The sequence below is a fragment of the Pseudophryne corroboree genome, chromosome 4 (genome assembly GCF_028390025.1).
Source record: "Pseudophryne corroboree isolate aPseCor3 chromosome 4, aPseCor3.hap2, whole genome shotgun sequence".
Taxonomy (NCBI): domain Eukaryota; kingdom Metazoa; phylum Chordata; class Amphibia; order Anura; family Myobatrachidae; genus Pseudophryne; species Pseudophryne corroboree.
Genome location: NC_086447.1, coordinates 494,296,925 through 494,319,358, shown reverse-complemented (window position 1 = coordinate 494,319,358; position 22,434 = coordinate 494,296,925). Strand labels below are relative to the sequence as shown.

The following is a 22,434-nucleotide window of genomic DNA, read 5'->3' as shown; positions in this document are numbered from 1 at the left end:
GACAGCATAGGATGTGTTAAACACCCACTGCCTCTCCCTGGTCACCCGCTGCCTGTCACCTTTGTCTCTCCCTGTCACTCACTGCTTTTACCTGTCACCCACTGTCTCCCCAGTCACCCTCTGCCTCTACCTGCCACCTCCATAGCTTTAACAGGGGTTATAAACTTAACATTCACATAAATGTGTGAAAACACATGCAGGTCAGGGGCTCCAAAAGGAACTTGTCCCTGGGATGTGTAAGAAATAAAGCAATTGCATTAGCAGTCACTTCATTTCTGTTTTGTGTCTGCGCAGTGCTACAGGTGCATGCGTAGTCTGCTGACCACGCACGTGTGGTGGTCATTCTGCAGTAATTTGCTGGAGTCCTGTAATAGTTTTCATTGTCAAACGGGCTCCCAGAGCAACGTAGTTTGAGAACTCATGTATCATATACATTCTACAATTCTTTTACTGTATGACCCCCCCCCCCCACACACACACACACACACACACACAACTCCCGAGCCCAACCCAAGTTGCCTCCAATTTTCATTTTACTTTCTCTTACGTCCTAGAGGATGCTGGGGACTCCGTAAGGACCATGGGGATAGACGGGCTCCGCAGGAGACATGGGCACTTTAAGAAAGAACTTTAGGTATGGGTGTGCACTGGCTCCTCTCTCTATGCCCCTCCTCCAGACCCCAGTTTACTACTGTGCCCAGAGGAGACTGGGTGCATTACAGGGAGCTCTTCCGAGTTTCCTGAAAGAAAGTATATTTGTTAGGTTTTTTATTTTCAGGGAGCCTGCTGGCAACAGACTCCCTGCATCGAGGGACTGAGGGGAGAGAAACAGACCTGCTTTAATGTTAGGCTCTGTTTCTTAGGCTACTGGACACCATTAGCTCCAGAGGGATCGGTACGCAGGTCTCACCCTCGCCGTCCGTCCCAGAGCCGCGCCGCCGTCCTCCTCGCAGAGCCGGAAGATAGAAGCCGGGTGAGTATGAGAAGAAAGAAGACTTCAGATCTTCACTGAGGTAACGCACAGCAGTAAAGCTGTGCGCCATTGCTCCCACACAGCACACACAAACGGCAGTCACTGTAAGGGTGCAGGGCGCAGGGGGGCCCTGGGCAGCAATAAAACCTCTTTTTCTGGCAAATGTGTATATATACAGCTGGGCACTGTATATATAAAGAGCCCCAGCCAGGTTTTTCGATATTTGAGCGGGACAGAAGCCCGCCGCCGAGGGGGCGGGGCTTCTTCCTCAGCACTCACCAGCGCCATTTTCTCCGCAGCACAGCGCTGAGAGGAAGCTCCCCGAACTCTCCCCTGCTTATCCACGGTGAAAGAGGGTTTTAAAGAAGGGGGGCACATAATTGGCGCAATATACAGATTACAGCGCTATCTGGGTAAACATATTGTGTGTTTTTTCCTGGGTCATTAGCGCTGGGTGTGTGCTGGCATGCTCTCTCTCTGTCTCTCCAAAGGGCCTTGTGGGGGAACTGTCTTCAGATAAGAGGATTCCCTGTGTGTGTGTGTGTGTGTGTGTGTGTGTGTGTGTGTGTGTGTGTGTGTGTGGTGTGTCGGTACGCGTGTGTCAACATGTCTGAGGTAGAAGGCTCTCCTAGGGAGGAGGTGGAGCAAATGAATGTGGTGTCTCCGTCGACAACGCCGACACCTGACTGGATGGATATGTGGAATGTTTTAAGTGCTAATGTGAATTTATTGCACAAAAGATTAGACAAAGCTGAGGCTAGGGAACAGCCAGGGAGTCAACCTGTCGCAGGGACCTTCGGGGTCTCAAAAGCGCCCACTATCCCATATAGTAGACACTGATACCGACACGGATTCTGACTCCAGTGTCGACTACGATGATGCAAAGTTACAGCCAAAATTGGCTAAATGTATTCGATGTATGATTATTGCAATAAAAGATGTTTTGCATATCACAGAGGAACCCCCTGTCCCTGACACGAGGGTACACATGTATAAGGGAAAGAAACCTGAGGTAACCTTTCTCCCTTCTCATGAGCTGAACGAGTTGTGTGAAAAAGCGTGGGAATCTCCAGACAAAAAACTGCAGATTCCCAAAAGGATTCTTATGGCGTATCCTTTCCCGGCAAAGGACAGGATACGGTGGAAATCCTCCCCTAGGGTGGACAAAGCGATGACACGCTTATCCAAAAAGGTAGCGCTGCTATCCCAAGATACGGCTACTCTAAGGGATCCTGCTGATCGCAAGCAGGAGGTTATTTTGAAGTCCATTTACACACATTCTGGTACTTTACTCAGACCGGCTATTGCGTCGGCTTGGGTAGCGCTATAGCAGCGTGGACAGATACCTTATCAGCGGAGATTGAGACCCTGGATAAGGATACCATCTTATTGACCCTAGGACATATAAAAGATGCTGTCTTATATATGAGAGATGCTCAAAGAGACATTGGTTTACTGGGTTCTAGAGTCAACGCTATGTCGATTTCTGCTAGACGAGTCCTATGGACCCGGCAATGGACAGGTGATGCCGACTCAAAAAGGCATATGGAGGTTTTACCTTACAAGGGTGAGGAATTGTTTGGAGAAGGTCTCTCGGACCTGATCTCCAGCTACAGCTGGTAAATCCAATTTTTTGCCTTATATTCCCTCACAGCCTAAGAAAGCGCCACAATATCAAATGCAGTCCTTTCGGTCACAGAGAAACAAGAAAGTACGATGTGCGTCCGTTCTTGCCAGAGGTAAGGGCAGAGGGAAAAAGCTGCACAACACAGCTAGTTCCCAGGAACAGAAGTCCTCCTCGGCCTCTACAAAATCCACCGCATGACGCTGGGGCTCCCAGTGGGGGCACGTCTTCGACTTTTCAGCCACATCTGGGTTCACTCACAGGTGGATCCCTGGGCAATAGAAATTGTTTCTCAGAGTTACAAGCTGGAATTCGAAGAGGTGCCTCCTCGCCGGTTTTTCAAATCGGCCCTGCCGGCTTCTCCCCCAGAAAGGGAGTTAGTGTTAAATGCAATTCACAAATTGTATCTTCAACAGGTGGTGGTCAAGGTTCCCCTACTTCAACAAGGGAGGGGCTATTACTCAACCCTGTTTATAGTACCAAAACCGGACGGTTCAGTCAGACCCATTTTAAATTTAAAATCCCTGAACCTATACTTGAAAAGGTTCAAGTTCAAAATGGAATTGCTCAGAGCGGTCATCGCCAGCCTGGAAGGGGGGGATTTTATGGTATCCCTGGACATAAAGGATGCATACCTTCATGTTCCCATATATCCACCTCATCAGGCGTTCCTTGAGATTTGCGGTACAGGATTGTCATTACTAATTTTAGACGTTGCCATTTGGGCTTTCCACGGCCCCGAGGATTTTCACCAAGGTAATGGCGGAAATGATGGTGCTCCTGCGCAAGCAGGGTGTCACAATTATCCCGTACTTGGACGATCTCCTCATAAAAGCGAGATCAAGAGAGCAGTTGCTGAGCAGCGTGTCACTTTCACTGAAAGTGTTACAGCAAAACGGCTGGATTCTCAATATCTCGAAGTCGCATTTGGTTCCTACGACTCGTCTGACCTTCTTGGGTATGATTCTGGATACGGACCAGAAAAGGGTTTATCTTCCGATAGAAAAGGCTCAGGAACTCATGACCATGGTCAGGAACCTATTGAAGCCAAAACAGGTGTCAGTGCATCACTGCACTCGAGTCCTGGGAAAGATGGTGGCATCATACGAGGCCATTCCCTTCGGCAGGTTCCATGCGAGGACCTTCTAAAGGGACCTACTGGACAAGTGGTCCGGGTCACATCTACAGATTCATCAGTTGATCGCCCTGTCCCCCAGGGCCAGGGTATCTCTCCTGTGGTGGCTACAGAGTGCTCACCTTCTAGAGGGCCGCAGGTTCGGCATTCAGGACTGGGTTTTGGTGACCACGGATGCGAGCCTCCGAGGTTGGGGAGCAGTCACACAGGGAAGAAACTTCCAAGGACTTTGGACAAGTCAAGAGACTTGTCCTCACATCAACGTCCTGGAGCTGAGGGCCATATACAACGCCCTTCGTCAAGCGGAGACCTTACTTCGCGACCTACCAGTTCTGATTCAGTCAGACAACATCACCGCAGTGGCTCATGTAAACCGCCAAGGCGGCACAAGGAGCAGAGTGGTAATGGCGGAAGCCACCAGGATTCCTCGCTGGGCGGAAAACAACTGGGAAGCAGACTTCCTCAGCCGGCACGACCTGCATCCAGGAGAGGGGGGACTTCATCAGGAAGTCTTCGCACAGATTGAAAGTTAGTGGGGACTGCCCCAGATAGACATGATGGCGTCCCACCTCAACAAATATCTACAGAGGTATTGCGCCAGGTCAAGAGAACCTCAGGCGGTAGCGCTGGACGCCCTAGTGACACCATGGGTGTTCCAGTCGGTTTATGTGTTTCCTCCTCTTCGTCTCATCCCAAAGGTGTTTAGAATAATAAGAAAAAGAGGAGTACAGACAATTCTCATTGTTCCAGATTGGCCGCGAAGGGCCTGGTATCCGGATCTGCAGGAGATGCTCACAGAAGATCCGTGGCCTCTTCCTCTAAGGCAGGACCTGTTGCAACAGGGGCCCTGCCTGTTCCAAGACTTACCGCGGCTGCGTTTGACGGCATGTCGGTTGAACGACAGATCCTAGCGGAAAAGGGCATTCCGGATGAGGTCATTCCTACTCTGATAAAGGCTAGGAAGGACGTGACAGCTAAACATTATCACCGTATATGGCGAAAGTATGTTTCATGGGGTGAGGCCAGGAATGCTCCTACGGAAGAATTCCATCTGGGCCGTTTCCTTCACTTCCTACAAACTGGAGTGAATTTGGGCCTAAAATTAGGCTCCATTAAGGTTCAGATTTCGGCCTTATCCATTTTCTTTCAGAAGGAATTAGCTTCTCTCCCAGAAGTACAGTGCTGCATATTCAGCCTCCTTTTGTACCTCCGGTGGCGCCTTGAAACCTTAATGTGGTGTTGAGTTTCCTTAAGTCGCACTGGTTTGAACCACTTAAAACGGTGGAGTTAAAATATCTCAATTGGAAGGTGGTCATGTTGTTAGCCTTGGCTTCGGCTAGGCGAGTGTCGGAATTGGCGGCTTTGTCTCATAAAAGCCCCTATCTGGTTTTCCATGTGGATAGAGCGGAATTGCGGACCCGTCCTCAATTTTTGCCTAAGGTGGTGTCATGTTTTCATATGAACCAACCTATTGTGGTGCCTGTGGCTACGCGAGACTTGGAGGATTCCGAGTCCCTTGATGTGGTCAGGGCTTTGAAAATTTACGTGGCCAGAACGGCTAGAGTCAGAAAAACAGAAGCACTGTTTGTCCTGTATGCAGCCAACAAGGTTGGCGCTCCTGCTTCAAATCAGACTATTGCTCGCTGGATCTGTAACACGATTCAGCAGGCTCATTCTACGGCTGGATTGCCATTACCAAAATCGGTCAAGGCCCATTCCACTAGGAAGGTGGGCTCTTCTTGGGCGGCTGCCCGAGGGGTCTCGGCACTACAGCTGTGCCGAGCTGCTACTTGGTCGGGTTCAAACACCTTTGCAAAATTCTATAAGTTTGATACCCTGGCTGAGGAGGACCTCCTGTTTGCTCAATCGGTGCTGCAGAGTCATCCGCACTCTCCCGCCCGTTTGGGAGCTTTGGTATAATCCCCATGGTCCTTACGGAGTCCCCAGCATCCTCTAGGACGTAAGAGAAAATACGGTTTTAAACCTACCGGTAGATCTTTTTTTCGTAGTCCGTAGAGGATGCTGGGCGCCCGTCCCAAGTGCGGACTACTTCTGCAAGACTTGTATATAGTTTTGCTTACTAAAGGGTTATGTTATAGTTTCATCGGTCTCGGACTGATGCTATGTTGTTTTCATACTGTTAACTGGTTAGTATATCACAAGTTATACGGTGTGAATGGTGTGGGCTGGTATGAATCTTGCCCTTGGATTAACAAAAATCCTTTCCTCGTACTGTCCGTCTCCTCTGGGCACAGTTTCTCTAACTGGTGTCTGGAGGAGGGGCATAGAGGGAGGAGCCAGTGCACACCCATACCTAAAGTTCTTTCTTAAAGTGCCCATGTCTCCTGCGGAGCCCGTCTATCCCCATGGCCCTTACGGAGTCCCCAGCATCCTCTACGGACTACGAGAAAAAGATTTACCAGTAGGTTTAAAATCTTATTTTTTTATTTCTTTTTACAATGTTTTATGCAAGAACAACAAAACAGAAAGAGGAGGAAAAATGGTAAACTCAAACAGGATTGCTACAGCATCAAGAAATGCATAATCTAAAATGCGAATTAGAAGTTAGAAACCTTTTGAAACACATAAGTCCATAAGCAGAAGTCAGTTCGACAAATATGCTATTATAGGATAACTTGAGAGGGAGGAGCATTGCACAGGACCAGTAACGATTGCTGTACTAAAAAAAAAAGAGCTCAAAAAAGGGAAGGGAGAGGACGAAGAAGGGAGGTAGAGACAAGTGGGAAGTTAGTGATGGAGATGGGGAGGTGGGAGTGGGGAAAGGAAACTGCTGGGGAGCAAGTAGACAAATGAAATCAGTATGGCAACAGGGCAGTTTTAAGATGAAGTAGAAGCCTCATTATAGGAAGCCCACGGAGCCAAATTACAAGAGAACTTATTAGGTCATTCATGTCAAATGGCGATATATAGTTCATATGGTACATTTTCCAGACACAGCAGAAGATTAGGGTAGCTGTGGGTTTCTCCAGTTAGAGGCTACACTGTTTCCTCCAATTTTAAAGTGTGTTAACTTGTTCTAGAAATTTAAAAATGTTTCTTCTTCCACAGGGGACACAAGGATAAACCTGGGGTATAGCCTGTTGAGCTGGAGTCTTGGCGCCAAGTAGATAAGATTTCTCTCCCAGCAGCCCAGGCACCTTCTCCTTTACCTTGCCCCCAGAGGGCACACAGTTTTAGTTTGGTGCCTGCAAGTGGGCACTGTGTTGGGAGCTTCTTTTTAGCAGAACCTTTTATAATTTCTTGCTTTGCTTTTTTTGTTTTGAGTGGTCAGTGAAAGGCATCCTACAGGACACCCTCACTGCCACTCTGCCGCCCCCCAGCGCCGGTGGCCGTAGCTGTGGGGACTGGATCAGTGACATCAACCGGAGCTCCTCAGCACACCTCCTGAAGCAGCAGCCTCAGCCGGATGCAAAAGAGGGACATGTAAGGCAGTGGTGCTGGAAGAAGTAAGAGCTTCGTCGTATCCGCATCCCCACTAGACCACGAGGGCAGTTTTATGGCAACAGGGGACTGGTATGGTGGCAACCATTTGCTCTGGGGTCCAAGCCAGACGGGGTTTCCTGTTAGCTCCACCCCCCCCACCCACATCCCCCCCACCCCCCCTCAGCAGGCAGCATGCCACAGGGTTTCTCCTCCTATCTCCCCTCCTACAGAGACTTGCTGTGCAACCATTTTACACACTTGCCTTCCTCAGCACATCTCCGAAGAGAAGTTTGGTCTCCTTGTATACCTCACTGTCAGCAGTCAGGTTATCCAATTAGCTCCTTCCTCCGCTGTTGGGGCTGGTTTGTTGAGCAATATTGCTTATTTGTTTTTTCTGTGCATTTAATGTTCTGTGTGTATGTAAATTGTATAGGAGTACTTTGTTTCTCTCTGTCACAAATCCTTTGTGTACCTTTCAGCTTGTTATGTTTAATAGTCTATCTGAATAATTGCTGCTGTTAGTGGTCACACTGGAGTGAACACTAGTCTGTTTTTTGGCATTCACCAATGTATAATAATCTTTTTATAGCCCCACTTATTTATAGCGCTTTACCACTCATTGCTCTGTCCCGTTAATTGTACACCACTGCTTTTTTTTTTATTTTTTTTTTACTTTTGTGTGTGGAGACATCTTTAGATTGCATCACAATGACTTCCTAGAGCAAAGCAATCGGAGAGGTGGGCTCTCCTGTTTTGTGTAGCGGTAGGACCTGTGCTGAAGTGCTTTCTCCGGGTTGGGTATGTGTGACCGGCGGTCACAATACCGACATTGGGATCCCGGCATTTAGATGCCCGGAGGATGGGGGGGGAACAAAGCCACAGGTTCTATTCCCACTCTATGGGTGTCGTGGACACCCACAAGTGGGAATAGTCCCAGTTGGTCAGCATGCCAACCATCGGGATAGTGAGGGTTCGGGATTGAGGTGCCGGTATTGTGACCTGCGGTCTCCTGACTACATCCCCTTCCTCCATGGGGTTCGGACTTCGATGGCATCTGTGTCCGTTGCTTCACAGCTGCACAGTCTGAGGTTCTTTAGGCCACTGCTTCCAGATGAGAACTGGCATGGGCTTCCACGCTTTCACAAGTAATGTTGCAGTTAGCTAACCAGCTTGGAACCCCGAGGGCAGCTCTATCTACAGGTGCGGCCCAGGTTACCAGCACACTTCCTGCTCAGGGCAATTTACCATAGAGCCACCGTGGATGCAGGCCTTCACTCCATCAGTGCAGTGTTGACATCTTTCCAGCAGATGCTAGACAGAGATTGTGCATCTAAACACAGACCTTGCAGGCGAGACAGCTCTACGCCTGTCTGTTTATGAATCAGACTTGTACATTTCCTCAGAACATGAGGCTGATTTTTCTATTACCTCAGACGTTGAGACCTCCTCAAAGGAGGACTCCCTGCCACAGGTGGATGTAGAGGCCCTGATCAAGGCAGTAAAATCTGCATTTTTGATTGAGGATTCCGAGCAGACTCCTAAGTACAAAGCAGCGATATTTAAGCATCAGAAGAAGGTGCCTGCTGAATTCACTTCTTCTGCGCAGCTTAAGGACCTTCTTGCAGAGGCATGGGCTCACCCTAATAGGTGCTTCCAGGTTCTAAGCGCATTGCTCCTTTTATCCTCTACTAGCTGTGGGAGCCCCTCCAGTTAATACTAACATTGCCCGACTTGTTAGATCTACTACTCGCCCTCTTCCTAACAAGGCTTCCCTTAAGGATCCAATGGATAAGGAACTGGAGACCTTCCTCAAGACAATCTATTAGTAAAGAGAATAAAAAGAAAATAAATGCACTGCCGCTGGGATTTTTAAGTGTTTGAGCTGCTCTGAAATGGTAGATTAATGTTAAAAATGTGAAAGCAGAGCGCTTGAAATTATGTATCTATTCTATTATATGTGTTGCAACTAATGTTGCTATATGAGGATGTTTTTATTAGTGCAATACCTGTAAAAAAGAGTTTGGTTAACAGCACTTTTGTCCAGTTGCTGCGGTCCTCAGGTGATAAGGGTTCCAGCATTAAAAACGAAACCCTTATCACCTGAGGACTGCAGCAACTGGACAAAAGGGCTGTTAACATTGTATTAACCAGACTCTTTTTTTACAGGTATTTATAAAAACATCCTCATATAGCAACATTAGTTGCAACACATATATAATAGATAATAGATACATAATTTCAAGCGCTCTGCTTTCAAATCTTTATCAAGACAATCTATGCCAGTGGGGGTATTTTTGCTTAAGCAGCACTCGCGTCCACTTGGGTGGCTAAGGCCATTGGCCACTGTGCAGATGCCCTAGAAGACGGCCTCAGTTCTGGTGTACCTATGTGTGCTGCGGTGGCCAGGAGAGCCCTCTGGCTGGGTTCCTGGCCCACTGACACGGACTGTAAGAATGGGTGCTCTTTTGTTTTCAGGGCGAGGTTCTCTTTGGTCCAGCGTTAAACAAGATAGTGGCTATGGTGGAAAAATGGCTTTCCGTCCATCTGCGGCAGTTTCCAGGTCATGAATGTTAAATTTTAGCTCCTTTCATCCACATGGGGGAAAGCCAGTGGTCATTCTTTTTCTAGATTCCAGGGTTCCTCCTGAAAAGGCTCCAAGTTTCGGGATAGACAGCCCTGGTCCACTAGACATCCCACCACAAAGCCAGCTGACAAGCCTACCGCATGGTGGGATGAACCTCCGCCTGGGGGACCCCAGCGTGGGTGGCTGGCTTCTGCTTTTCTACGGTGCATGGATGGTGACCACAACAGATGCTGAATCAGGGGTGTAGTTTCCCAAGGCTATGCCCTAACTTTTCAGAAGCATACTCTAGCCTGGTATTTTTCAACCTACTTTCCAGCAGATCCAGGAAAAGCAAGAGCTCTCAGGCAGTACATTCACTCTCTACTGGCCTCCAAGGTCATCATTGTGGTTTTCACATCTCAGAGAGACACAAGTTTCTATGCCAACCTCTTCCTGGTTCAGATGCCAGAGGGCCTGTTCTTACCCATCCTCAACCTGAAAGTGCTCGACAGGTACCTGTGGGTTCCCAAATTCGACATGAAGTCTCTTCGCTCCAGCATTCTGGCTCAGGAACTGGAGGATTTCATGACATCCTTAGATATGCAGGATACCAATTTACATATTCCCATTCAAGTCAGTCACCAACCCTTCATCAGGTTGCGGTGCAAGAGGATCGATTACATTTTCAGGCATTGCCATTTGGACTTTACATGGCTTCTTATGTTTTCACAAAGTCATTGACAGAAGCACATTCTTGATGCAGAGGTGTTTGAATACTGCCTTAACATGATGACTTTTTTCTGCTGGCGCATTCTCCGGATGTACTCTACTCTGGTATCAAATCTATCTGAGGGTGGATGCTCAATTGGTGGAAATCCACCTTGACTCATCTCAAGAGATGTTACATTTAGGGGCCTTACTGTAAAACAGGGTTCGGCAGGTGTTCCTTCCCACGGGCAAGCTTCAGGCCTTACAATCCAGGAGTCACACATTTTTAAGTCACCATCGGGTGTCGATCCACTCCTGCATGTAGATCTTGGGCACTTTGGTCTCCACCTTAGACATGGTGGAGTATGCCCAGTTTCACTCCCATCCTCATCAGCTGGAAATTCTAGCCCGGTGGTACAAGTTCTATCTGCACCTGAAGGCACAGACAATCATTATCGCTTGAGAGGGTTGTTCCTCATTCTTGTGGTGGCTTCACTGGTCCCACCTAGACAAGGGTCACCCCTTTTGGATCCAGGACTGGGTTTTTCTCACCGCAACCCAAGTCTTTTGCGGGTAGGGGGTGACTTGTCATCAGATGTTCCAGGGTCAGTGGACGGCTCAGGAGAGCTGTCTATCCATCAATATGCTTGAGCTCAGAACAGTGTACAAGGCTTTCTTCCTATCACACCCTCTCCTCTAGAATAGCCTGGTCATGGTGCAGTCGAACAATGAAACCGCTTTTGGCTACATAAACCACTAGGGCGGTACTTACAGTTGCAGTGCCATAGGTACTTACAGTTGCGGTGCCATCAAAGAGATTATTCATATTTTTCATTGGGCAGAGTGTCATACCCCGACTCAGGGCAGTCTACATTCCCATGGTCCAAAATTGGGAGGCAGACTACTCTGACGAGTGGGCCCTACATTTGGATGTCTTTCAACTACTGGTCTTCTATTGGAGCTTCCCAGACATTGATATGCTTGCGTCTTGGCACAACCACAAGCTGCCAAGATAATGTTTCCGCACCAGAGATCCTGGTGCTCTCCTGGTGGACGCCCTAGCAGTATGGCGGACATTCCCACTCTCATACATCTTCCCTCCAACCTCTATGATTTTGCAGAGCCTCCGTAAGTTGAAGTTAAAAGCAGGCACTGTGATCCTCGTGGTTCCAGATTGGCCATGTAGAGCTTGGTAGGTGGATCTTCTAGGCCTTTCCATCACCGCTTAGCTGCGTCTTCCTCTACAGCCGGATTTATCTCAGGGCCCATGCTTCCATTTGGATCTGGCCCACTTTGCTTTGACGGGGTGGCTCTTGAGACATACATCCTGAAAGTGAAGGGGTTTTCAAGAAAGGTCATTCTTACCATGCTTAATGCCTGGAAGCGTCCTTCTGTTGCAATTTATTACTGAGTTTGGAGGACGACTTTGATTAGTGTTTGGCTAGAAGCTTCAACTCCAGATTGTTCCACCAGTCGCAAGTCTGGTCTTGGACCGGTCATTCTCGCAAGTGGTCTAGATTTTGGCCTCCGGCTTTCTTCATTGAGGGCACAAAGCCCTTTTTGTTCTCTTCCAGAGGCAGATTTCGTTGTTGCCCGATGTACGGGCTTCCCTTCAGGCGTCCTCCAAGTGCAACCTCCGTTTGTACCTCCAGTGGCTCCATAGAACTTTATCTTTGGTTCTTGGGCTATTCAGTCATCTCCCTTTGAGCCCTTGGAGATTGTAGATATTCGTTTTGCTTATGTGAAGGACTGTCTTCCTTCTTGCAATCGCATTGACCCAGAGAATATCTGACTTGAACACGATGTCCTTTTGCTCCCCATTTCTTATCTTTCACTCGGACTGGGCTGTTCTTCAGACATGATTGGGTTACCTTCCTAAGGTGGTTTCTATGTGTCAAATTAATCAGGAGAATGTCGTTTCTTTCAGAGTATGAGACTCTAAACCAAAGGAGACCTCTTTAGATGTTTAGGTCTCTCCAGATTCATGTGGACAGGACTAGGGATTTCCTTAAGACGATTTGTTTATTTTACTATGGGCAGGTGGCTTTGTTTGACTATTTGCCAGACTTATTCTGCGGTGGACCTTCCTGCCACTGCTGTGGTGACTGCTCATTCCACCCAGTCAGTGAGAAACTCTTGGGCAGCTAGATGTGGCACTTCTACAGAGCAGCTTTGTAAAGCACCCACATTCATAAAATTCTATAACTTTGACACCTTTGCTTCTTCAGACACAGCTTCAGACACAGCTTTTGGGCGAAGGGTTCTCAGCACAGCTCAGAAACGTCCCTTCCCTTACGGGATAGCTTTGGGACGTTCCAGCATAATTCCTGTGTCCGTAAGACGCAAAGGAGATTTATATTCTTACCTGTTATATCCTCTTCTTAAAATGTATAGGGAATACAGGGCGCCCACCCTGATGCTCCTTGCTTGTTGGGTTTTGCTCTGCTACCAGTTCCCCTATTCACATCCACTGTTTGTTAGGACCTGAGTTGGTGCTGGTCTTCTTTCCCCTTCTTTTTGCTCACTCTTTGCCTCTGTTAACCTAACTGGCTGTCTGAGGCTGGGGACGCGGTAAAGAGGAGATGTGAGCCTGGGCTTCTTGGAGAGAAAACTTAACTATTTGATTTCCAGACTGCAGCTCACTAGGCTATACCCCAGCGTTATCCCTGTGTTTCCTTATGGATTTAAAGAAAAGGATTTAACAGGTAAGAACATAAATCTCCTTTTGGCATATTCCTTCCTTTAAGATATACATACTCAGTAGAAGTTTTGTTTTTTTTGTTTTTAAGACCTTTGCCTTTCACTACTTGTGTTGAGATGCCTCTGATGGTTTAGCTGAGCTTGCAGCACACAATAGTCGTCCTGGACGACTCGACTGCTACTCTGTCAGCTCTCCAGAGGAGAGGACACCTTTTTACAAAGACTACTCTCAACTCAGTCTTCACAAACATGTAGAGAATCCGACCCTAGAGATCCTGTTTACCATTAGTGGGGCATTCCGTTTACTTAGATTACCATAGTTAATCAATCCTCACCCCATCTTTCTATATTCTTTCATTCTAATATATTCTTTAACCTTCGCCAGTGCTAGTCAGCCTGGCCTGATTGCCACTAACAGGGAACCCATGAGCTAGGAGTTCCCCCATAAATGCATTTATCACTTTATTAAATGTAAAATAAAAATTCTTCCCTTTTTTAAGTCCAGTGGAAGCTAGAATTTTTCTTGATCAAACTTAGGTGGTAAGGAGGGTGTCTGACACTTACTGCTTTTGTACATATCTACTTGCCTTCTATTGTTGCCATGTGTTATTTCAACATGTTTCTGGATTCCACAATATATAATTCTGCTTTCTTAATGCAATATATTATATACTCTATATTGATTTTACATGTAAAGCAATGTTGTATTTTTACAGAATAAGCAGTGGTTTTCAAATTAAGTGTGCCGAAATTATCTTTATAGCTACCTATTTTATTAAACAATTATAATATTTAATAAGCAGAGACCATAACTTCCCAAAGTTCTAATACTACTGACCAATAAGAAGGACCAGAACAGTGAGCTCTATTGCTAAGAAGAGTCTGTAGAACATACCATAGATCGAGACCCACATAGTGTAGACGTCTTCCCTTTTCTTTTTCCTCTTTCCACAAGTTAGCATGTAAGAAAGAGAAGAAAACAAAAAAATGGTGTGATATCCTTACTTAAACTGGGAATAAAGCACTGTTTTACCTTAATGCACTAACCCAATAAAGGCTAAACTTGAGCATCAAAAGATTTCTTTAATACCGCTGGATTGGTGCAACATTGCAGTAATATGCAGAGGGGAGTGGGCCTATAATATGACCCAGTCCTCCATGGTTAGGCTTAGTATGTCCACAAATGGGGTACACAGGGTAACCAAATACAGAGAAACAAATACTAATAGTGCATTTACCACTAAAAATAGCACTTGCATATAAGTATTCCTCATGGGGCAATCTCACCTCTGATATTGGTTGCAGGTTAAAAAACAGCAGTGGTTTTTTTTTTGTTTTGTTTTTTTGGTGGCACTGTGGTCCTTCTCATTGGTCAGTGGTATTGGCTTTCTGAGAAGTAGTGTCTTCATGAGTATTGTACTGAGCTTGCTGTGCTGAAGCAGAGGATACATAATTTATTTATTTATGGCCAATGTCTTTCAGTATCTTTTAGTGGAATTCAAAAGCTAGGTAATATACAATAATAAATGTAACTTGTTATACATTATGCATTTTTACCTGCAGTGGCTACTGTATGTGTGGATTTTATAGGTCATGTTGACATTATGATTAAGCAGACCCAATGACTGTTGTTCTTCCTAAACAGGAAGATGGTAGCGTATGACCGCCGCTCTGAGCCACGTGTTGGAGAACGAGTGCCATATGTGATAGTATACGGTACACCTGGAGTGCCCCTTATCCAGCTTGTGAGACGGCCCATTGATGTCCTCCAAGATCACAATCTAAGGCTGAATGCAACCTACTACATCACCAAGCAGATACTGCCGCCACTAAATAGGATCTTTTCGCTGATAGGAGTTGATGTCTTCAGTTGGTACGATGAGTTACCAAGGGTAAGCCCAAGTTAATGAATATTTATTAAGTTGATGACTATGAATAAGTTTGTGAAGGGCATTACATTTGTATTGAGGATCAAAAGAAGAATAGGAAGAGTAAAAGTGATACAAACATTGCAACAAAAGTAAAAAGGTCTAGGAATGACCGGCATATTTTGCATACATTGACCAGCGCACTACAGTAATATTTACAGGTTGAGTATCCCATATCCAAATATTCCGAAATACGGAATATTCCGAAATACAGACTTTTTTGCGTGAGAGTGAGATAGTGAAACCTTTGTTTTCTGATGGCTCAATGTACACAAACTTTGTTTAATACACAGTTATTAAAAATATTGTATTAAATGACCTTCAGGCTGTGTGTATAAGGTGTATATGAAACATAAATGATTTGTGTGAATGTAGACACACTTTGTTTAATGCACAAAGTTATAAAAAATATTGGCTAAAATGACCTTTAGGCTGTGTGTATAAGGTGTATATGTAACATAAATGCATCCTGTGCTTAGACTTAGGTCCCATCGCCATGATATCTCATTATGGTATGCAATTATTCCAAAATACGGAAAAATCCGATATCCAAAATACCTCTGGTCCCAAGCATTTTGGATAAGGGATACTCAACCTGTATTAATATAGTGGCTGTATATTACTCAGCACTCTACAGGGTTTTTGAATCATCTATTTCCCCAGTAGCGCTTACAGTTTAGATGATCTGCCACATGCACTGATATTAATGACCCACTATGTTTTTACACTGTAGAAGAAAATTACAGTACCCAGAAAAAAAAACACATACAAGGAGAAACTACAAATGCTTCACAATGCCATGATGTAGAGTAGTTCTAATACATTCCCACAATATACAGTAAGGTCCAATTTCTCATTTCCCCCTGTGAGGATACCAGGTTAATGTTTAGCTCTTTTACCAAACCAGCTGTTTGTCTGGCTCCCTTATGTGCCTAGCACACCCGATATCTTTAGGAGGTTTGCAGTAATTTTGCAAATAGGTGATGAAAAGCACAAACAGGTTTTATTCCAGAAAAAAAACTTCCTGACTTATAATGCTTTACTGAAGAAGAACCAGGTTCTTCATGGCACAAAGAGCCTACTAGACAACCCTGTTAACCTAATGGGACTGTAGTCACTGAATTACTCCCAGGGTTGACCCAGGTGCAGAGACACAATTATCTGCTCTTCCATCAAGGTAGAGACTAAATGGGATATTCAAATTGCCCGCAACGATTGCGGGTGTAAAGTGTCGCCGCCAGGGCTATCTAATTAGCCCAGATAAGCCGGCGTGTGCCGCGGCTTATCCGGATTTTGCTTCACCTGCCTACGGCAGGCGAAGCAAAATGCCCGTTAACAGACCCGTTTTCATCTGAAAATGAGGCTATTTCACCCGAAAACACACAGGTTTCACTGAACCTGTGTGTTTACGGGTGTAACTGCACTTGTTACTGGCCGAGCGAATTAAATAGCCTGACCGCAGCACCCGAAGAACATCGGGGGTTTTTACTCCTGATGTCTCTTCGGAGGCAAATTGAATATCCCCCTGAGGCCTGTCTTCCCACTGTCTGCAGAGGCTTAGAAAACCCAGTCACTGACACAATCCAACAGGAACCATAACTTAACGTACAACTTTAGATGACAGGACAATGCCATATTTTATCCCTCATCTGTTTTCAGAATGTCGTGTGGCTTCAGGGTGTTATAATTTAAACACTGTTTCCCTGCTGAATTGGTACCTATTAATTGGGGATGTTACCTCACCAGCACACGTACCTCATGTAGCATCTGGCACTTCATTTGGCAACAGACATTATTACTTTGGCATCTATACATTTTACATGCCACAGATATCTGTCTTGGAGGGAACTGTGCTTTCAGAACAGCTACTACTGCAACGTTTCTGCCAGTCATCGGTGTAACTACTCTGGGTCTTAGTGCCATGATGGCTTCCAGTGATGATACTGTAGCTCTTTTGGGAACAGGTTATATTTAATTTCTCTAACGTCCTAGAGGATGCTGGGACTCCGTAAGGACCATGGGCAGTAGACGGGCTCCGCAGGAGCCATGGGCACTTTAAGAAAGACTTTAGACTCTGGGTGTGCACTGGCTCCTCCCTCTATGCACCTCCTCCAGACCTCAGTTTTAGACTGTGCCCAGAGGAAGATGGGTGCACTGCAGGGAGCTCTCCTGAGTTTCCTGCTAAGAAAGCATTTTGGTAGTTTTTTTTCTTATTTTCAGGGAGCTCTGCTGGCAACAGACTCCCTGCATCAAGGGACTGAGGAGAGAGGAGCAGACCTACTTAAATGATAGGCTCTGCTTCTCGGCTACTGGACACCATTAGCTCCAGAGGGAGTGGAACACAGGTTCGTCCTGGGCGTTCATCCCAGAGCCGCGCCGCCGTTCTCACAGAGCCGGAAGAAACGAAGAAAGAAGACTACTGAGGCGGCAGAAGCCCTCGAGTGCTTCACTGAGGTAACGCACAGCACTGCAGCTGTGCGTCATTGCTCCCATACACCTCACACACTCCGGTCACTGTAAGGGCGCAGGGGGGCGCCCTGGGCAGCAATAGAATACCTCTCCTATGGCAAATGACTATATACATGTACAGGTGGGCACTGTACATGTATATAAAAGAGCCCCCGCCATATTTTATTAAGTTTGAGCGGGACAGAAGCCCGCCGCCGAGGGGGCGGGGCTTCTCCCTCAGCACTCACCAGCGCCATTTTCTCTCCACAGCACCGCTGAGAGGAAGCTCCCCGGACTCTCCCCTGCTTTTACACACGGTGAAAGAGGGTTTTAAAGTAGAGGGGGGGGCACATAATTGGCGATTATACATTACAGCAGCGCTACTGAGTAAACATTCTGTGTTTTTCTCTGGGGTAAGTGCTAGCATACTCTCTCTCTGTCTCTCCAAAGGGCCTAAAGGGGAACCTGTCTTCAGAAAAGAGTTTCCCTGTGTGTGTGGAGTGTGTCGGTACGCGTGTGTCGACATGTTTGACGAAGGCTCGCCTAAGGAGGAGGGGGGAGTGCATGATTGTCAGGTCGCCGTCGGCAACGCCGACACCGGCCTGGATGGATATGTGCATACCTCCCAACTTTCTAAATATTGAAAGAGGGACGCACGTGCGGCTAAGCGGGGCGCGCTCCCGAAAAGGGGTGTGGTTTATTGAGAAGGGGCGTGGCTTCACGGGAGGACCGCAATCGCAAGCCACGCCCCCGTTTTGGTCACTGAGGGGGCATGCCCAGCGCTCCGTGAGCTGCTGGCATGCCCCCTCTCCTCCTCTTTCAAGTGAATAGACGCTGTGCGCACGCGCACAGCGTCTATTTACCGCTGCTCTGCTAAGCAGGGCAGCGATGACAGGAGCCTCCCGACTGCCTCCCCCCCCCCCCCCCACTGCGGGACACTGCGGCCCGCGGGTGGGACAGCGGGACAGTCCCCAAAAACCGGGACTGTCCCGCGAAAATCGGGACAGTTGGGAGGTATGATATGTGGAATGTCTTGAATGCTAATGTAAATTTATTGCATAAGAGATTAGACAAGACTGAGGCTAGGGATCAGTCAGGTAGTCAGACCATGCCTGTCCCAGTGGCAACGGGACCTTCTGGGTCTCAGAAACGCACATTATCCCAGATCACTGACACAGATACCGACACGGATTCAGATTCCAGTGTCGACTATGAGGATGCAAAATTACAGCCAAGAGTGGCTAAAGGTATTCGTTACATGATCATTGCTATTAAAGAGGTTTTGCATATTACTGAGGAACCCCCTGTCCCTGACACGAGGGTACACATGTATAAAGAGAAAAAGCCTGAGATCACCTTTCCGTCCTCATTTGAGCTAAGCGAATTGTGCGAAAAGGCTTGGGAATCTCCAGACAGGAGACTACAAGTTCCCAAAAGGATTCTTATGGCGTATCCGTGGACAGGATACGATGGGAATCTTCGCCTAAAGTAGACAAGGTGTTGACACGCTTATCCAAGAAGGTGGCACTGCCTTCCCAGGATACTGCTACCCTCAAGGATCCTGCGGATCGTAAGCAGGAAGTTACCATGAAGTACATTTACACACATTCTGGTACTATTGTTAGGCTGGCTATGGCATCGGCCTGGGTTTGTAGTGCTGTCGCAGCATGGACAGATTCCTTATCTACGGAGATTGAGAACCTAGATAAGGATACCATTCTAATGACCCTAGAGCATATCAAGGATGCTGCGTTATATATGAGGGATGCTCAAAGAGACATTTGTTTACTAAGCTCCAGAATAAATGCTATGTCTATTTCTGCTAGGCGACTCTTATGGACCCGACAGTGGACGGGGGATGCCGACTCAAAGCGGCATATGGAGTCGTTGCCTTACAAGGGGGAGGAGTTGTTTGGAGAAGGCCTCTCGGACCTTGTCTCTACTGCTACGGCTGGTAAATCGAATTTTTTACCTAATGTTCCCCCACAACATACTAAGAAGGCACCTCATTACCAAATGCAGACCTTTCGTTCAAATAAAAGCAAAAAGGTACGGGGATCGTCCTTTCTTGCCAGAGGTAAAGGCAAGGGAAAAAAGCTGCACACAGCTAGTTCCCAGGAGCAGAAGTCCCCCCCTACGTCTGCAAAATCCACCGCATGACACTGGGGCTTCCCTGGGGGGGGGCCAGATCAAGTGGGGGCACGTCTTCGATTTTTCAGCCACGTCTGGGTTCACTCACAGGTGGATCCCCGGGCAATAGAGATTGTTTCTCAGGGATACAGGCTGGAATTCGAAGAGATGCCTCCTCGCCGGTTTTTCAAATCGGCTCTGCCAGCTTCTCCGTCAGAAAGGGAGTTAGTGTTAACTGCAATTCAAAAATTGTACCTGCAACAGGTGATAGTCAAGGTTCCTCTTCTCCAGCAAGGAAAGGGGTACTACTCAACCCTGTTTGTGGTTCCGAAACCGGACGGTTCGGTCAGACCCATTTTGAATCTGAAATCCCTGAACCTGTACTTGAAAAAGTTCAAGTTCAAGATGGAATCGCTCAGAGCGGTCATCGCCAGCCTGGAGGGGGGGGGGGGGGGGGGGGATTGGACGGTTTCCCTGGACATAAAGGATGCTTACCTTCATGTTCCGATTTTTCTTCCTCACCAGGCGTTCCTGAGATTTGCAGTACAGGACTGTCATTACCAATTTCAGACGTTGCTGTTTGGGCTTTCCACGGCCCCGAGAATTTTCACCAAGGTAATGGCGGAAATGATGGTGCTCCTGCACAAGCAGGGTGTCACAATGAACCCATACTTGGACGATCTCCTCATAAAGGCGAGATCTCGAGAGAAGTTACTGGACAGCTTGTCACTGTCAGTGAGGACGTTGCAACAGCACGGCTGGATTCTCAATATTCCGAAGTCCCAGCTGGTTCCTACAACGCGTCTGACCTTTTTGGGCCTGATTCTGGACACAGAACAGAAAAAGGTTTTTCTTCCGATGGAAAAGGCTCAGGAGCTCATAGCTCTGGTCAGGAACCTATTAAAGCCAAAAAAGGTTTCAGTGCTCCACTGCACCCGGGTCCTGGGGAAGATGGTGGCATCGTACGAGCCCATCCCCTTCGGCAGGTTCCATGCGAGGACTTTTCAATGGGACCTACTGGACAAATGGTCCGGGTCTCATTTACAAATGCATCATAGGATCACCCTGTCTCCCAGAGCCAGGATATCTCTCCTGTGGTGGCTGCACAGTGCTCACCTCCTGGAAGGCCGCAGGTTCGGCATTCAGGACTGGATCCTGGTGACCACGGATGCGAGCCTCCGAGGTTGGGGAGCAGTCACACAGGGAAGAAATTTCCAAGGACTTTGGTCAAGTCAAGAGACTTGTCTTCAAATCAACATCCTGGAACTAAGGGCCATATACAACGCCCTACATCAAGCGGAGATCTTACTTCGCAATCAACCAGTTCTGATGCGGTCAGACAACATCACCGCAGTAGCTCATGTAAACCGCCAAGGCGGCACAAGGAGCAGAGTGGCAATGGCGGAAGCCACCAGGATTCTTTGCTGGGCGGAGAATCATGTAAGCGCTCTGTCAGCAGTGTTCATTCCGGGAGTGGACAACTGGGAAGCAGACTTCCTCAGCAGACAAGATCTGCATCCGGGAGAGTGGGGACTTCATCAGGAAGTCTTCGCGCACATTGCAAGTCGGTGGGGACTACCCCAAATAGACATAATGGCATCCCGTCTCAACAAAAAGCTACAAAGGTATTGCGCCAGGTCAAAAGACCCTCAGGCGGTAGCTGTGGACGCCCTAGTGACACCGTGGGTGTTCCAGTCGGTATATGTGTTTCCTCCTCTTCCTCTCATACCCAAGGTGTTGAGGATAATAAGAAGAAGAGGAGTGAGAACAATTCTCATTGTTCTAGATTGGCCACAAAGGACCTGGTATCCGGATCTGCAAGAAATGCTCACAGAAGATCAGTGGCCTCTTCCTCTAAGGTAAGACCTGTTACAACAAGGTCCCTGTCTGTTCCAAGACTTACCGCGGCTGCGTTTGACGGCATGGCGGTTGAACGCCGGATCCTAGCGGAAAAAGGTATTCCGGATGAAGTCATTCCTACGCTAATAAAGGCTAGGAAGGATGTGATGTCTAAACATTATCACCGAATATGGCGAAAATATGTTTCTTGGTGTGAGGCCAGGAATGCTCCTACGGAAGAATTCCATCTAGGCCGTTTTCTTCACTTCCTACAAACTGGAGTGAATTTGGGCCTAAAATTAGGCTCCATTAAAGTTCAGATTTCGGCCTTATCCATTTTCTTTCAAAAGGAATTTGCCTCTTTACCTGAAGTACAGACTTTTGTGAAGGGAGTACTGCATATTCAGCCTCCTTTTGTACCTCTGGTGGCGCCTTGGGACCTTAACGTGGTGTTAAGTTTCCTTAAGTCACATTGGTTTGAACCACTTAAAACAGTGGAGTTTAAATATCTCACTTGGAAGGTGGTCATGTTGTTAGCCTAGGCTTCGGCTAGGCGAGTTTCGGAATTGGCGGCTTTATCACATAAAAGCCCCTATCTGGTTTTCGATATGGATAGAGCGGAGTTGCGGACCCGTCCTCAATTCCTACCTAAGGTGGTCTCATCCTTTCATATGAACCAACCTATTGTCGTGCCTGTGGCTACACGTGACTTGGAGGATTCCGAGTTCCTTGATGTGGTCAGGGCTTTGAAAATTTACGTGGCCAGAACGGCTAGGATCAGAAAAACAGAAGCACTGTTTGTCCTGTATGCAGCCAACAAGGTTGGCGGCCCTGCTTCAAAGCAGACTATTGCTCGCTGGATCTGTGACACGATTCAGCAGGCGCATTCTACGGCAGGATTGCCGTTACCGAAATTGGTTAAGGCCCATTCCACTAGGAAGG

The 22,434-nt window shown here is 47.2% G+C and overlaps 1 protein-coding gene across 1 annotated transcript in view; it reads left to right on the top strand.

The window, feature by feature from the left end:
* Nucleotides 1-22,434, top strand: part of REV3L (REV3 like, DNA directed polymerase zeta catalytic subunit) — a 372,405-nt gene that overhangs the window by 331,981 nt on the left and 17,990 nt on the right. Inside the window, exon 30 of the mRNA XM_063917144.1 lies at nt 14,793-15,039. Within this exon, the coding sequence (XP_063773214.1) occupies nt 14,793-15,039 (247 nt within the window). The remainder of the gene's footprint in view (nt 1-14,792; nt 15,040-22,434) is intronic.